The sequence below is a fragment of the Hypanus sabinus genome, chromosome 21 (genome assembly GCF_030144855.1).
Source record: "Hypanus sabinus isolate sHypSab1 chromosome 21, sHypSab1.hap1, whole genome shotgun sequence".
Lineage (NCBI taxonomy): Eukaryota > Metazoa > Chordata > Chondrichthyes > Myliobatiformes > Dasyatidae > Hypanus > Hypanus sabinus.
In genome coordinates, this window is record NC_082726.1 from 37,281,862 (window position 1) to 37,300,157 (window position 18,296).

An 18,296-nucleotide genomic window follows, 5' to 3' on the forward strand; every position below is an offset into this window, starting at 1 on the left:
GCATTACTGAATGCAGTTGAGTGATGTTTTTCCATAATATGCCAAATGTTATCACTCTCAGACCAAACCCATTTCCACTGTATAACACTGTTTGTCTTACAGTTTACAGGGATATTTGAGCCATCTACAGTTTGTATCTTGGAGGTTAACTGACTATGCTGAAATCTGTTCCTAATAACCGTTAAGACTTCTCACCTCCATTGCTTTTCAGCGCTTGCATGCTCTGCGTAATGGGTCCATGTGTAGTACTGGGAGGATTGGAAGTGCACTTAACGGGCTGCAGGCATGCATGGTGTAGAAGGGCTTACTGCTGAAGATGTGTTCAGGCATGGGGAATCACATTACATGTTGGACATGTGCACCTTCAGTATCTCAGTCTGATTGAATCAGAGTCAGGTTTTATTCTCATCGACATACATTGTGAAATTTGTTGTTTTGTGGCAGCATTACATTGCAATACATAAAGAAATACTATAGATAAGGAACATAAACAGTGCAAAAAGAGAGCAAAATTGTGAAGTAGTGTTCATGGACCATTCAGAAATCTAGTGGAGGAAGGGGTCGAAGCTGATCATAAGATGTAATTGTGCTTCTTCAGACCCCTGTCTCTCCTTCCTGATGGTAGTAATGAAAAGGTGGTATGTTTGAGGTAGTGAGGGTCCAAACACCTGATCGTCTTCATGCTGCCTGCTCAATCTAGTAGTCACTATTCACAGCTAGTGCTGTGTTGCTGATTTCAGACATAACAGGTCAATCGTTCCCTTTAATATCAGAGTAATATATGCAATATACATCCTAGAATTCTTGTTTTTCGCAGACATCCACAAAAACAGAAGGGTGCCCCAAAGAATGAATTACAATAAAAACGTTAGAACCCCAAAGCCTCCCCTACTCACCCCTCCCAGGCATAAGCAGCAGCAAAGCAACAGCACTCTCCCACCCCCCCCACTCACTTCCGTCACAAAGCATTAGCACCCTCCATCCACCAATCCAGCAAAAGCAAATCCGCCAGTAAAGACCGTGATCTGCAGTACAACAAAAACTAATTACTCGCCCGACAATTCAACATACCACAGTCCCTCTCCCTCTCCACCTCCCTCTCCCTCTCCCTCTCCACCTCCCTCTCCCTCTCCCTCTCCTTCTCCACCTCCCTCTCCCTCTCCCTCTCCCTCTCCTTCTCCACCTCCCTCTCCCTCTCCCTCTCCCTCTCCACCTCCCTCTCCCTCTCCTTCTCCACCTCCCTCTCCATCCCCCGCTCCTTCTCCACCTTCCTCTCCCTCTCCACCTCCCTCTCCCTCTCCCTCTCCACCTCCCTCTCCCTCTCCTTCTCCACCTCCCCCTCCCTCTCCACCCCCCGCTCCTTCTCCACCTTCCTCTCCCTCTCCACCTCCCTCTCCCTCTCCTTCTCCACCTCCCTCTCCCTCTCCCTCTCCACCTCCCTCTCCCTCTCCTTCTCCACCTCCCTCTCCACCCCCGCTCCTTCTCCACCTTCCTCTCCCTCTCCACCTCCCTCTCCCTCTCCTTCTCCACCTCCCTCTCCCTCTCCCTCTCCTCCACCTCCCTCTCCCTCTCCTTCTCCACCTCCCGCTCCTTCTCCATCTCCCTCTCCCTCTCTACCTCCCTCTCCCTCTCCCTCTCCTTCTCCACCTCCCTCTCCCTCTCTACCTCCCTCTCCCTCTCCTTCTCCACCTCCCTCTCCCTCTCCACCTCCCGCTCCTTCTCCACCTCCCTCTCCCTCTCCTTCTCCACCTCCCTCTCCCTCTCCACCTCCCTCTCCACCTCCCTCTCCACCTCCCTCTCCCTCTCCACCTCCCTCTCCCTCTCCACCTCCCTCTCCCTCTCCCTCTCCCTCTCCACCTCCCTCTCCCTCTCCTTCTCCACCTCCCTCTCCCTCTCCTTTTCCACCTCCCTCTCCCTCTCCCACCAGTAAAGGGATGAGGAGGTGTCTCCTTTCATAGCAGAAAGGGAGGCATAACAAAACAATTTGCTGATTTCCGATGATGAAGTCTGTTGCATCACTCCCCCCCCCCCCAAGTTGTTTGACTCGAGAATTGGCAACAAGCTACCCCCCACCGGCGAGACAGAGAGAGAGAGAGAGGGAGCGATTTGCTGCGTACAGAGCCCCTGGCAGCTGATCTGCTGTTCCATTTTCTACCGCAACGCTTCAGTCAGCACCGCTATAGAATCAGCTCATCCACAGGGCCATGAAGTCCCGGAATCCTGAAGGTGTGCTTGTCTTCTAGGCCTTGTCCTTGGCATTTCGAAAAGCAGTTGGTCATGAGCCCCCGGGAGAGAATCCCACCACTGCAGAGAACCAGTCTGAGTGTAACTCCAGGTCAGGGTCTCCAACGGATCCCCGTCCCCCTGATAGGGAAAAAGAGAGACATCCGAGGTGGAGATAAAGCTGTTTCCGCAAATGAGTTCGAAGGAGTTGCTGTTAAGTGCCAACGTAGCTCCCCCAAGAAGGACATCTTAAATCATAAGTTAGAAGTATTAGGTAAAATTAATCCAAAGCTCAAAAGGTAGTAGCATGGTGACTGGAGAAAATTCGAGCACTTACACAGGGAGTGGATCTGATCTGTCAGGGCACAGCAGAGAGCTGGATACAAGGCTTCTAGACATTGTATTTGGTGGTGCTAGAAGACTGTAGCAGGATCATCCATGTATGCATCTGGGAGCAGACAGCCATGAATGCCAGTGCTGGCAAAGGAACCTTTTGTCATCGCTTCCGGGTGTGATACTAAAGGAGTTAATGGTGTCAAAAGGAGGTGAACATATCCCACCAATCATGTAATTCACCAAATCTGGTCAGTCACTACTAGAAGTCTCCATCAATCTGGATTTGTACCTAGCATTATAAGAAACAAGTTCGTCTCTCTTTTTCAGTTATAATGAAGGCTCCAGGAGCTTTTCTTTCCACAGATGCTGAGTTTTTCCAGAATTTCCTGTTAGCATTTATAGTAATGTTTTTTGATTTTCATTAACAATGTAAAGTGTCTTCTCTGTGGAGATGAGAGTTCATCTCCACAAGGAGCGTGCAGCAGTCAACTTTTCCACTCCCATAACAGACAGGTGCATCTGCCACAGGTGGGCAGGTGAGGATGAGGCTTTCCTCTCCATCTCCCATCCCTCATAGGTCCATCCCTTATATTGGTTCACTCACAATCTCTTCAGGTCCAGGATTCAGCTGGCTTGGTTAGTAGTCGTGCTACTAAACCATTCTTGGTGATGACATCTATGCTCTTGTGCTTTCATTGCCTCCTCTAGTTGTTGTGGACGAACACTGATCCATCAGCTGAGGAAGAATGCAGGGTTAATGAGGACAAGGCCTCTTAGTCCACATTTCATCTGATGCCATGGGACTTCATGAGATTTGAGCTCAGTATTGAGGAGTCTCCTCCACCATGTTGTTTGTTGCTCCGGGTTACAGCAACTGCAGTCTCTTATTGGTCCACTGATGTCAAGATATCTGGTTTTAATTTTTCTATGTTTAACGTGCCAGGCACGGGACAGCGGAATGACTTGCTAGAGCAGTTGAGAGTTATCTACATTGGTGGGTCTGGAGTCATATAAAAGCCAGACTAAGTAAGGACAGAAGTATCTTCCCGCGGAGGACAGTACTGACCTAGATAAGTTTTACAGCAATCTAGTTCTGTGCCATGGTTTGTATTAACATTTTTTTTAATAGCCTACTACTTTCAAAATCCTAATCCCATTATTCATAAACCCTCTCTTCTGTACAGCTTCTTGGACTATACATTCTACTCTGATCATATGCCCTCTGCCAAACTGTTCTTGTTGTTAGGTAGTGATGCAGGAAATGTCTGTTGATTCTGCTTGCTAATTAGACCCTACTTTTTTGTACTCCTTTATTTCACATTTGGGAAACAAAGACATGGATAGAACTGGAGTCAGATCATGGAAACAAGCTTTAAAGCCCACTTAATCCACACTTTTACACAAATCTACACTGCTACCATTTTATTTTTCTCTGCTTTCCTATTACCTCCTCAGATTCTACCACGTACTACGGACAGCTCACAGTAGCCAATTAATTTACCAACCTACATGTCATTGGGATGTGGGAGGAAACTGGAGCAGCTGGGGGTGGGGGGGGGGAAGCTCGTGCAGTTACAGGGAGAATGTACAAGCTCCATTCAGACAGTTCTCAAGTTCAGGGTTGAACCCGGGTCATGAGAGCTGTGAGGCAGCAAGGACCCCACTCTCAGGAACTATTTAAACTGGCACTAGGCAGGCAACATAACCTTTAGGATTTGTGATGTTCCTTTCTGCTTTAAATAGACAAAGACATCTGGCTGCTCTCCCTCCCTCCCCAAAACGGATGTGATCCATGACGCCCCTGACCCTGGCATCTGGAAGGCAACATAGCATCCAGGTGTCCTGTTTCTTGATTGTTTCTCTAACTATTGAGTCCCCTATCACTACTGCACCCCTGTTCTCCCTCTTTCTCTTCTGCACCTCATACCCATGCTCAGTGCCAGTAACCTGGTTTCTGTGACATTCTCCTGGGAGGTAATCCCCTACAACAGTATCCAAAATGGTGAAATCCAAATACACCGAAGAAACTTGGTATAACTATGAATTTGGTAGAAGTAATTGTGGGGAAATGTCAAGAATGTGATCAGGCAACAGTGAGAGTGACTGACCTTCTAAAATATTTTCCTACTTATTAATTATATCAAACTTCAGAACAAGAGAGGTGCTTTGTAAGTGCAATCCTTTGTTTCCATTGATACATGACTGAACTGAACTACCAGATCTGCAGTCACACGGGGGCATATAGTTAAAATAATGTTAGGATTAGAAGGAAGATGAAGAAAATAGTTTCATCTGGAATCTGGAACTCAGTGGCTGAAAGTGTAATGGAGGCAGAAACCCTCCTCACAATCAACAAATGCTTGAAGAACTTTGCCCAAGAGCTGGGACGTGGATTAGGCCAGGGAATGTTTTACTGACCAGCACTGATACAATTGGTGAAAAAGCCTTTTGTTTCAGTGTTTCTGATTCTGTGGAATAGTGAATGTGCAGTTTATTTGTGAACTGACTGGTACTGGTGAATGGAAATGAGGCAAACTGAATAAAAATCTCTGGTCCAACTGAGTTTGCAATTTGTGCTTGAAGACTTTTTCCTGTTCCAGGGCCTTTGACCATTTCATCACACTGTTATTAATTATACCCACGTGTTGCCAGCCAAGCAGCAGGGGAGGAGCTATTTTCTATTTTTTTCTCTGCCAGATTTCCAACAAGCTTCTTCCATTTCTTTCAGTGTGGGCGGGTGGGTTACTTGGCTATTGAAGTCAATGTTTCCAGCCTCCCCCGGGATTCGAACATGACATCTGTCTCAGATACCCAGCCTCTTGGTATGAACATCGAATCCTCCAACTTCCAATAATTCCCTTCCTCTCCCTTTCCCTATCCCACTTTCACTCTGCCTCCTCTTCCAGCTGCCCATTACCTCTCTCATGATTCTGTCTTCTGTCTTCTACTACTACCCATAGTGCCTTCCCCTTACATTCCTTCTTCACCTTTCCTGCCTATCCCCTCCCTGCTTCTCCTCCCCCACCCCTTGATCTTTCCTCTGATTGGTTTTTCACCTGGCACCTACCAGCCTTCTCCTTCCCACCCTCCCCCCACCTTCTTTATAGGGCCCCTGCCCCCTCCTCCTTCAGTCCTGACGAAGGGTCTCGGCCTGAAACGTTGACTGCTCATTTCCACGGATGCTACCCGACCTGCTGAGTTCCTCCAGCGTGTTTGTACATGTTGATTTGACCACAGCATCTGCAGTGTACTTTGTGTTTATTATCTGTCTCAGATAGTGGTCACCTCAAAGGAAGGCTGAACCAGCCACTGCACAGATGGTGTTGGGAGTTTTTGGGAGGGAGGTAGATGCTTTTCTTCTAAGTCCATAGGCTGACCTCAAAATAATTTTGACTGTGTTAGCCAATATGGACAAAATTATATTTAGCCTAAACATTTGTATTAAAATTTAGAGCTACTCAGAACATTCTATTAAGTTTACACTGGAGACAGATAAGACTGCAAATGTTGAATCTGCAACAACAAATAAACTGTTGGAAGAATTTAGTTGGTCAAGCAGCACCTGTGGGAGGAAAGGAATTATCAATGTTTTGGGTTAAATCCCTGCATCTGAACCATCCCATCATATTGTTGCTATTGTGTTTCCATCTTTTGTTGTTCTCCTAGTGGTGTCTTCCCCTTCCCCTAGGCATCTGAGAGCAGTGTTTAAGTGTCAAAGCTCACCATTTGGTGGAAAACACTCATTTTACCCCTCAGTGTGCTTTAGAGGGGTGAACTATCTACAGAAGGTACCTCAAAGTGATGGAGAGGTACTAACATACTGGCTCTACTGGTTGAATAAATGAACCAAGGTCAGCCTCCTCTACTTAGCCATCATTCCTCAACTGGCAGCCCATAGCATTTACAAGCCTGATACTAGATTTCCTGAAAAAGGCACTCTAGCCCAAGGGAAGTAATCCAAGGATGTTTTCAATGTTTCTTTGAAAATGTGTTTAAAAAGCACTTAACATGTATAATGAATAATTTTTGATTCATAACATTACAGTTTTGAATTGTATAGCATCGAAACAGACACCTTGGCCGACCAAGTCTGTGCTAATTACTAAGAATAATGATTTCCACTAATTCTACACTAATCACATTTTATTCTTGCTGCATTTCTATCAACTCTTTCCAGGTTCTATTAGTGGCCCACATGCTAGGGACATTTTGCAATGCTCAATTAGCCTACCAACCCACATGTCTTTGGTAGAAGACCATACAACATAGGAACAGAATCAACCCATTCGGCCCATCGAGTTGCTCCACCAAGTCATCATGGCTGACTTATTCATCATCATCATTATGTGCCGTGTCAAATGATGTGGCTGATCATGGTCTTTGACCATGATGGTTCTTGGCAATTTTTTAAAATGAAAATGGTTCAGCATTACCTTCTGCGCAGTGTCTTTACAAGATGGGTGACCTCAGCCATTAATTATAATAATAACTTTATTAATCCTGAATGGGAAATTATTTCATTACAGCAGCAATATTTAAAATGCACTTAGCAATAATAATAAATATAATATTAACTAATAATAAAGTACAGAATAATAATTGACCAACGTGCAACAATATTGTACAAAATAATAACCATATAACAATTACAGCATGGAAACAGGCCATCTCGGCCCTTCTAGTCCATGCCAAATGCTTACTCTCACCTAGCCCCACTGACCCGCACTCAGCCCATAACCCTACATTCCTTTCCTGTCCATATACCTATCCAATTTTACTTTAAATAACGATACTGAACCTGCCTCTACCACTTCTACTGGAAGCTCATTCCACACAGCTACCACTCTTTGAGTAAAGAAGTTCCCCCTCGTGTTACCCCTAAACTTTTGCCCCCTAACTCACAACTCATGTCCTCTTGTTTGAATCTCCCCTACCCTCAATGGAACAGAATAAAACAGAAACTATTGTACTATGATATGTGTTCTCCTGTCAGACAGAGATGAACTGTTGTATATGCTTAGTATATTTGGAAGGAAAGATTTTCTGTAACAATCCTTGTGACAGCAGAGCTGAATGAGCCTGTTCGAAAGGGTGCTCCACTGCTTATTTAGTAGGTCATGGAGAGCCTGTGCCAGATTAACAGTTTGTTTAGTGACCATCTCTCCACCACTAACTCAAAAGAATATTACCGATTCTCTTCAGAGATTGCCTACATGGCATCAATGATCACATACCCAGGGCTTGTGATATGCACCAGTTACCACCTGTTTCCAGTGTCTCCATCTGACCCTGATTGTGGGGGGGAGGGTGGAATAAACAGGTGCTGCGCCTTGCCCAAAGGTGACCTGCTGGCTAACGGAGGGAAGGAGCACCTAAAACCTCCTTTGGTAGAGAAGTATCTCCACCCTACCACCTTATTTATTTTCCCTCTCAATTCCATTCTCCTGCCTTCGCCCTATAACTTTTGATGCCCTGACTAATCAAGAACCTATCAACCTCCGTTTTAAATATACTCAATGACTTTGCCTCCACAGCCGTCTGCGGCATGTCGGAGGACACCCATGCAGTCCTGAGGACAATGTGGACGTTCCATATAAGCTGCTTTCAAGGTCAGGATTAAGCTATGATGCAACAGCTTTAATAATGGTACCTTTGTCATGATCATAGTTTCGTCAGGAAATTTAGCATTGTTTGATTACTGTATTATGATTTTTCAGAAAATCACTGATTTTGAGAAGGCTGAATCCTGCCTATCACATAAAATTCTTTAATGAAGTATGCCTGTAGTTTTTACTTAAACATACATTCATGTGAGATTTCATAAAGTCCCCATAAAAAGATTTAAATAAGTCTGAAGGTCCTAAGATTGAAGGGAAGTGATAGACTCAACTGGGAAAATGTCTGAACAGTAGGAGACAGAGAAGGAATAACAGACGGGTAGGTACCCAATTAGCAGGACATAGCTAGGGATGTTCAGCAAAAAAAAAATCTGTGCTGATCCACAATATATTCACAATATTTATTAAAGCATAGATGATACTAAAAGCTCTGAATGAAGTTTATCAATGACACAAAGTCAGATGATATTACAAAATATAGTTGGAAATATTAAACTATAAAGATAATAATGTATTAATCTAATTGACAAAGAAGGAAAATATGAGTTTAAGTAGTCAAAAGTAAGAAGACGTGGAGTTCTATAGAGACTTGACTTGATTATTTAAATGCCAGATGGTTAGAAAAATTAATTGCACAGGACTGTTTTTCAGCTTCAATTATGAGACCTCAGTGAAGTTTAAACTTCCATGGAAAATACTTCTCCTGACCGTGCATCCTGGCTCCTTGAATATCTTACCAGATGATGGGGGTTGTTCAATGACCTGTCCTACCACCAAATTCTCTGCCCCCTCCATCCAGCTGCCTCTATATTTAACTTTTGATGTTGTTAATGACTCAGCTCAGCCTCCTCCTGGGATATCCACCAGTTGTAGTGAAAACTCCTGCACTTTCCCACATCCTCCTTCGAATAGTGGTTCAACATAAGCAGATGTCTCATTTTTCTCTTGAGTTGAGTTGTGTGTCACACTTGTAGGCTAATCTCTTTTGTATTTTCACTATTGGTCTTACATGTAAAATTCTCAAGGAATTTTGTAAGAATCTAGATTGGAGTTAGGACAATGATACTGATCTAATTGTTGCACTTTTTTTGAGATGCTCCTGAAAGACCTCCAGCTTCATCAAACGTGAGAAATACTTCCTGCCTCACTGCCTCCTGCTTTGGCCTGCTGACAGTTTCTAAGTGGCTATTCTGCAGGAAAACACAGTTGTATAATCTATATAATTCCTTATCCTTCCATAATTCCTCTGGATCTGTGTTCTGACTTTTCAGTGGAAGTGTGGAAGTTTCTATCATGGGTTCAGGCAAAAGAAAGAATGCATTTAGGGGTATGCTAGATGAGTTCTCTAGGAAGGAGATGTTGCTAGAGAAGTGAAGGAGGCAGAAACACAGAATGGTTTGTTTTTGCACTATAAATTCTACATAAAAATTGAGGAGTCAGACAAATAATGAAAATCAAACTCTAAACGATGCAGTACATTTGTGGTTTGGTTGTTATATAGCTAGAGGTTGTCAGAATGTTTATTTAGTCTACTGTGTGCCTTGGGTTTAGAATTGTTTATACTTTGAACATACTTTTGCAAAAGTAGTTGGAGCCATTAGAATATGATGAGACATACTCTGGATATGAAAAGTATTCCCGTAAGTGAAATTTACACACCCATAGTGAGATGTGGCTGTTTGGACTACCTAATAAACTATTTTGTCATCCTCTAATATTGATTGGTTACAGTTGCACTAAATATTGAAAGTAGTCCTGCATGTGTTGGCGATTTTAAGGACTCTATTACAGTAATGGATGTAGATAATTCAGCAAGAAGTATTCTATTTTCAGATTAAAAACCAATCTGGATGGCAGAAGTCCAACATGCTTGATTTGCATGGATAATACATGCTAGCTATGGAAAACTGATCGTGCTGTGGAGACCTGATGTCTGCCTTTAGCAGACATCCAGAGCTTAATGAAAGCTTGACTTTCTCTAAAATTGACATTGTGATGGGCAAAATTCCACTGCAATATCTTCATTTTTCTCATTTCAACACAAATTAGTTAATGTCATTAGTATGTTCCATTCTGTGTTGACTTGAACTAAAAAGATAGTTGGAGCTGCAACTAAAATGCATGGATGTTGGGGATCACTTGGAATGTTCATGACAGAGAGAGGTACATTTTGGTGTGTATCAGGGTATATACACAAAAGATAAATGGAATTAAGACATAGGTCAGCATGATCTAATTGAAGGGTAAAGCAAACTTGGAGTAACGAATGGCCTCCCATTTCTGTTTCCCTACATGAATGGAGGCAATTTTGCTTCAAAAATTTGTCTGAAAAGAAGTTCAGTAATTGCACTGTGTAGTGGTTCTATCTTCTTCACTTGGTCAGTATTGCAGTCATACATTATGCAGCCATCATCTGCGCAAAGCTATCAAGGCTGCGAAACAACAATATAGGGAGAAGACTGAGTCAAGATTCACAACAAATATCACATGTGGCTTGTGGCGTGGGCTGCATACCATCGCAGACTTCAAAGCCAAAACGTTGTGGTGCCGCCGACGTCGCGGCCTCTCTCCCAGATGAGCTCAATTGCTTTTAAGCTCGGTTTGATGTTGCTAAATCTGAGCCTTCAAGGAAAGCAATTGCTACAACCTGCAACCTGGTCATCTCTGAGGCTGAGGTACGCAGATGTTTCCAATGACTGGACAGTCGCAAGGCTGCGGGACAGGACGGCATCCCAGGGCGAGTACATAGGATATGTGCAGTACAACTGGCAGGTGTGTTTACAGACATTTTTAATCTCTCCCTTTCCCAATGTAGAGTGCCCTCCTGCTTCAAATTATCCACCATTGTCCCTGTACCAAAAAAGACCAAGGTAACATTCCTGAACAACTGGTGTCCTGTCACACTCAGCTCAATAATAAGCAAATGCTTTGAGAGGCTGGTCAAGGACTACATTTGCAGCATGCTACCACCCACACTGGATCCCCTACAATTCGCATACCAACACTACCGATCGACAGATGATGCAATAGCCACAGCTCTACATACCGTCCTTACACATCTGGAGAAGAAGGATGCTTATGTGAGAATGCTGTTCTTGGACTACAGTTCAGCATTCAACACCTTAGTTCCATCCAGGCTCAACAAGAGGCTCAGGGACCTCAGCCTTGATCCTGCCTTGTGAAGCTGGATCCTGGACTTCCTGTCAGATCGCCAGAAGGTTGTAAGAGTGGGCTCCCTCATTTCCAACCACATCACCAAGGACTTCACATGGTCTATACACACCAGCTGTTTGGTGAAAAAGGCATAACAATGCCTCTTTCACCTCAGACAGTTGAGGAAGTTTGGTATGGGTCCCCAAATCCTAAGAACTTTCTACAAGGACACAATTGAGAGCATCCTGACTGGCTGCATCATTGCATGGTATGGGAACTGTACCTCCCTTAATCGCAGGACTCTGCAGAGAGTGGTGCAGACAGCCCAGCGCATCTGTAGTTGTGAACTTCCCATGATTTAGGACATTTACAAGGACAGGTGTGTAAGAAGGGCCCGTAGGATCATTGGGGACCTCAAGCCATTCCAACCACAATCTAATCCAGCTGCTACCATCCAGGAAGCCACAGCATAAAAGCCAGAACCCACAAGCACCGGGACAGCTTCTTCCATCAGGCCATCAGACTGATGAACTCACGCTAACTTGAGTGTACTCTATATTACATTGACTGTTCTATTTATGATAAATTATTATAAATTATTATGATTGCACATGGCATACATAGATGGAGATGAAATGTAAAGATTTTTACTCCTCGTGTATGTGAAGGATGTAAGAAATAAAGTCAATTCAATTATAGAAACTAAGTGTGCTGCTTTGCTTGCTGTCGTTGTCCCATTGTCTGCAAATAAACTTGATTAGACTTCATAAACTATCCTACCTGCTGTCAAAGTCCTTTTAATTGTTCCCACTACTGGCCTTTCTTTCATTCAATAATAATCAAAGGGATTTCTAGAAGCAATGCTTAGGATCAAATTTTGTTGACTTCTGAATTTCAGTAAAATATTTGATCACTGGGGAAGGTGTGATATCCTGCACAATATTTGTTTATTTTCTGGTCTTATGGAATTAGTCTAAGCAGTTCAAGCCTAGGAAATATGTACTACTTGTTTCTGTAGTGGCTGGGTCGATACCATAATTTGATCATTTTTAGGCCGGTACTTGGACCTCTAAATATCGAGATTGTCTGAGAAATTCAGACTGAGAGAATCACTTTCCCAGATTATGAGTGACTTCCTCCATAGCAACAAGAGTAACTTAAATGGCATTGATTATTAATTGTGCTGTAGAGTATCTGGAAAATACATCTCATCTGATGGAGACAGGAATACTTGCATTACTGAGTAACATGTCCAATAAGTATGACTGCATTGAAAAGAATATTTTCTTTTCAGTTGAAAAGTTCTGAATATTGACTGTGCTGCAAGTCTTCAAAAAATCTGACTTTGAAACTATCATCATGGTATCCAAAAATAGCTAACTTCCTTGATTTCATTCCTTGGCAGTGTCTGCACAGGTAAAGTATCTCAGACAAAGAACAATATAATTTGAACTGGGCTTTAGTATTTAATCAGGCAGTGCTCTTATACTCTGGCAGGTAGTGAGTGGAAGTATGCCTGCCAACCTATGCATAAGGTTTTGACCTCTCAAGCAGTAGCAAAGTACTTGTGGGCTGATGGAGCAAAAGATTAATCTAGCACTTTCAGTCTTTTTAAATAGTACTTAAAACCCATAGGACCATAAGACATAGGAATAAAATTAGGCCACTCAGCTGATCAAGTCTGCTCTGCCATTGCTGATTCATGGCTGATTTATTATCCCTCTCAATCCGCTTCTCCTGCCTTCTCCCTGTAACATTTGACCTAGCTAATAAAGAATCTATAAACCTTTGCTTTAAATATACTCAATGGCTTGGCCTCCACAGCCATCCATGACAATAAATTCCACAGATTCACCACCCTAAGGCTAAAAAATTCCTTCACCTAAATGGATATTCCTCTATTCTGAAGTTGTCCCCTCTGATCTGAGACTCACCTACTATAGGAAATACCCTCTCTACATCCACTCTGTCTAGGCCTTTCAATGATCGATAGGTTACGATAAGGTCTCCTCTCATTCTTCTAAACTCTAGCGGGTACAGGCCCAGAGCAGTGGGCTAAACATGCATCCCTGAGGTGCACCAATGTTGATGGTCTTGAAGGATGAGATATTATTTCCAATCTGCACTGTCTGTGGTCTTCCAGTGAGGAAGTCAAAGATCCAGGTACAGAGGGAGGTACAGAGGCCCAGATTTTGGAGCTCATTTATAAGAACTGAGGCAATGATTGTGTTCAACTCTAAGCTGTAATCAATAAACAGCAACCTGACATTGGTATTACTATTATCCTGATGATCCAGTGCCAAGTGGTGAGTTAGTGAGATTGCATCCACTGTATTGTAGTGATAGGCAAATTGCAGCAGATCCAGGCCCTTGCTTAGGCAGGAGTTTATTCTGGCCATGACTAACCTCTCAAGGCACTTCATCACACTAGATGTGAGTGCCACTGGCTGATAGCAATTGAGGTTGATTTTTTTCGGCACTGGTATGACTGTAACACTTTTAAATCAGGTGGGGAGCTCCAAATGCAGTAGTGAGAGATTGAAGATGTTTTTGAACACTCCCGCTAGCTGAGTGGCACAGGTTTTCAGTGCCCTCTGAAGTACACCATCAGGGCCTAATGCCCTGCAAGGGTTCACCCTCTTGAAAGATGTTTTGACGTCAGCCTCCAAGGCAGAGATCACAAAAGTGTAGTTTTTTTCTCCCTTTTAAAGTGTGTATAAAAAGGCATTAAGCTTATCTGGGAGTGAAGCATCACTTCCATTCATGATGTTAGGTCTTGCTTTGTAGCAAGTAATAGTCTGCAAACCCTGCCTGAGCTGATGTGGATCCGATTCCACCTCAAATGGAATTGTTTTTCCACTCTTAAAAATCAGCTTCCATAGGTAAAATCTGAATGTCTTGTATATATCTGGATCACTGGTCTTGAATGCCACAGATCTAGCCCTTAGCAGACTATGAATCTCTTGGTTCATTCATGGTGTTTGGTATGGGGATGTCCAGTATATTCCCAAAGCCACATACTCATCCACACAGGTCTTAATGAAGTTGGTGTCAACAGTGGCATGTTCATTCAGATTTGAAGATGAACCCCTAAATACTGTCCGGTCCACTCACTCAAAGCAGCCTTGTAAGGACTCCTCCTCCTCTCTTGACCATGGTCATTACCATTGTTGCTAGAGTCTGCCTATAGGCTGCAAATAGAAGAACAGCTAGGTGATTGGACTTAGAAAAATGTGGGTATGGGATAGCACGGTAACCATTCTTGATGGTGGTATAACAGTGGTCAAGTATTTTGGCTCCTCTGATTCCACAGGTGGTAGTTGTTCAGAGGCTTCTTCAAGCTGGCCTGGTTGAAATCCCCTGTAATGACACGGAATGCATGAAGGTGCGTTCTGTATTCAAATCATCCTTTTAAAACGAGGCACTTCCCAATCCTGTGAGAAAAGCTGGGCTCCAACCCTGTGTGAGGTTAGAGACAGCTATCTTCTTCTCACTCTACTCTCTCTCTGGAATTCAAGTACCGTTTAGCTTGATAAATAATGCTGTCAATATAGAGATAAGTTTATTGAGCTCCTTTATTGACTTAGAACACTGGATATGATTAAATCAACAACTTTTCTCTTGCCTTTTAATTCCATATTCCTTCACTTAATGATGCCACAGAGACACAACAGTTTTTGAATAACTGAGAGCCTTAACAGCTGGCGGACTATAATGAAAGACAATGATGAGGCCCAGCTGATGCTGTCCAAGTAAAGAGGAATGTACTGTATGTAGTGTAGAGAGAGAGAGAGATCTGTATACCTCCCAGGAAGAACTGAGTGCATGTGGCCAGTGCAGTAAGAACAGGAACCCTGATTCTCAAATGGCACAAGGCATTTTGTCGACTCCATTGTTGGAAACTACACTAAAAGAACAGATGGAGTCATTAATGGGCCATGAGAAAAGCAGGGCTGTGGAAAAGGGTCATGCTGAGTAGCACCAGAACTATTTGCTTGTAAAATGGGTAAACATAGAAATGGGTTGTTTGCGTCTAATGGCATTGTTATAATCTATGAATTTAAAACTTCATTGTGGTTGAGCAGTTAGCAGTATGTTGTTGCCATCCAGCTGAAGATTTGGGCTTGATAAAAGTACTTTTATTCTAGGACCAGCCTCACAGATATTGGTAAAAGAACACAGTGGTAAATTCATGAAGTAAAAAAAAGTCAGTTCTGTGCTTTCCCATCAGACCTATGGATCCCCCTTTTCTTATATATAAATAACTACTTATTTAAGAAGTTCAAACTGTTATATAAACAAAATAGTGTGTGTTTTGGGGGTGGGAGGAGGAATTTGAAGTAAAGCCAGTCAATAGCCTAAAAATTCTATTGCAAAATATACCTTTTAAATGTTAAAGATTAAATTTCCAAGCAGTCATTTTCTGCAAAACTGGGGACTTTCTTACGAGAGCTTGCTAGATGTTATAATGATGTCAAACGCAAGTTGAAGTAATAAACGATTACTAAATTTTATCCATAGCAAAGGTCTGTTAAACAATTCACTGCCATCTTGTTTCAGCGTAAGCTTTTAGCAACATTTAAAAGATATTTGGATAAGTGAATGGATAATAAGGGTTTAGAGAAGTGGGCCAGACAAGGGCAATTGGAACAAGCTTGTTGGGACCATGTTACTCATTGATGAGTTTGGCCTGCTGTGTTTTATTACTCTATCATCTGGCTTCTGCTGGACAGACATGATTTTGCCTTCATATCTTGTGACAGGGGACACTTTGAACCAGGCCTGTAGCTGGTGATGCCTGCCTCAGCGAGTGGCAGACTATTGAGAAGTTCACATACGTGTGGACATATGGTGGCTGTCCTTCAAGCCCCTCCTCAGTGCTGCCACCTGTCATGTCTCCAACACCTCATTGCATCCTGCCTGTGAGCCAAATACTTGCTCCTACCGGTTGCTCGACAACCCTTACTGCGCCAGACACCACACAAATTGAGTCATCTTAAAAGTGAAATAGCGTACGAGTGAATCTGAATTTAAAATTTCATGTTCCAATCATCTGCTCTGAGTCTGGCTTTGCGGCATGCACACAGCCATGCAGAGATTGGAATGCCGAGCTGCTATTTATTTATTCAGCTGGGATCCTGTTGTGGAAATAAGTTTTCTGTTCTATTCTCTCTGATGTACACTTTGCAAGTCATCCCAAACAGAACTCACTGCCATTTAAAAATTTTGCTTCAGATCTTATAATTCAATGAAAACACTGAAGGCTCTGAGTTGTCTTTAAGATAAATCAGTAAATGGTCACTGCAGAGAAGTCTGACTAATCTCGACTCGCGCAGAGGATGACGCCCTGTTAAAGGATTCCTCACCTCCCGGTCTGCTGGTAGAATCTCTTAGAAGAAAAGATTTACTTCAGCTTTCTGAGGAGGATCTTGTTGATTACAACCCTTGCTCTGATGGTACTGTACTCTACACAGTGCCAGACTACATATCCACCCAACTTTCTCTTGTTTACGTATCCACCTTGACTACATATCTAGCCCCATACCGGAGGGCAGACTTGCCCAGCTCCTCTTCTTAAAAATGCAGTTCTAGATTTTAAGAGCTCTTATCTGTGCAGAATACTGCCAAGGAAAATAAATTTTTCTTGGGCTTCCAAGTACAGGTATGGATATTAACTGACATGTTCGACATGTCGTTTCGACATCAGTTAAAATCGATATTCGTACCCAGCTGGAAGCCTGAGAAGAGTTTATTCATTACACACACCGGGAAAGCACTAGATCCTTTTTCATAGACAAAGAAAGTTTATCCTCCTTGTATCGCTTAGATCAAGTAAGTGCTTTTTGGTATGCACATACAGAAGCTCAGGTTTTCTGATTGTAACATGTCTGAAAACAGGACATTAGGATGTCTATAAGATTGAAAGAGTGCACAGAAAATTTACAAGGATGTTGTCAGGACTTGTGGACCAGCGTTTCTGGGAAAGGTTGAATAGGCTAGGATTTTACTCCCTGGAGCGTAGGAATAAGAGGAGATTTGGGAGAGGTAGACAAAATCATGAGGGATAGAGATAGGGTAAATACAACCAGGCTTTTTCCATCAAGGTTGTGACCACAACTAGACGCCATAGGTTAAGGATGAAAGCTGAAAAGTTTAAGGTTAACTTCATCACTCCAAAGCATGGTGTGAGTGGGGAATGAGTGCCGGCAGAAGTGGTAGATGAAGGTTTGATCTCAACATTTAACAGAAAGATGGATAAGTGTGTGGATGGGAGGGGTAGGTAGAGCTATGATCAGGGTACAGGTCGATGGGACTAGGCAGATGAACAGTTTAGCATAGACTAGATGGGCTGAAAGGGCTGTTTGTAGGCTGTAGTGTTCTATGACTCTATGAAATGGTATTCATTGTGAATAGACCACAGTGTAGATCTCATATACACATGCTGCTTCCACATACGTTTTTATATATTGAAGAACTGTTGGTCTATGATATGTTGCTAATAGGCTAAACATAGCATTATAAATACCATATAAAACAAAAATTGCATGGCAATAGTGGTGGGAGATTTCTGAAATTCATCTCATAGAATCACCGAGATGGCATTGTTATCCTTGTATTTTAGTTATGCTCACACGGTTGGGTGGGAAGAGGATCCTTTCTGTATATGTTTTTTATAGATAGAAGAACATAGTTAAATTATTGATGGAAGATAGAAATAATAACTTAAATATGTGGGATTTGTTCCAAAAGTATCATCAATATTCATGACAATGAAAATTAATTTCTGTAGGTAGAAAATATTCATCTCAAACATTATTTCAAATAATTTAAAATATAAAATCTTTAATATTATTTCTAAGTAATTATTTATAGATTATGGAGTCCATAGTGGATAGAATGCACATCCTTTCTTGGAACCAAAATCCTTTCCACTATATAACTGGACTCATCCATTACACAAGCTGG

At 42.6% G+C, this 18,296-nt stretch overlaps 1 protein-coding gene across 6 annotated transcripts in view; it reads left to right on the forward strand.

Annotated features, from left to right (window-relative positions):
- The window catches only part of LOC132378966 (paladin-like), a 278,270-nt gene that overhangs the window by 171,892 nt on the left and 88,082 nt on the right, over positions 1-18,296 (forward strand). The window contains exon 20 of one of the 6 annotated variants that reach the window (XM_059946360.1): positions 8,094-8,168. The exons of the other annotated variants lie outside the window; for them this stretch is intronic. Within the exon in view, the coding sequence (XP_059802343.1) occupies positions 8,094-8,132 (39 nt within the window). The 3' untranslated portion in view covers positions 8,133-8,168. The remainder of the gene's footprint in view (positions 1-8,093; positions 8,169-18,296) is intronic. 6 annotated transcript variants of the gene reach the window in all.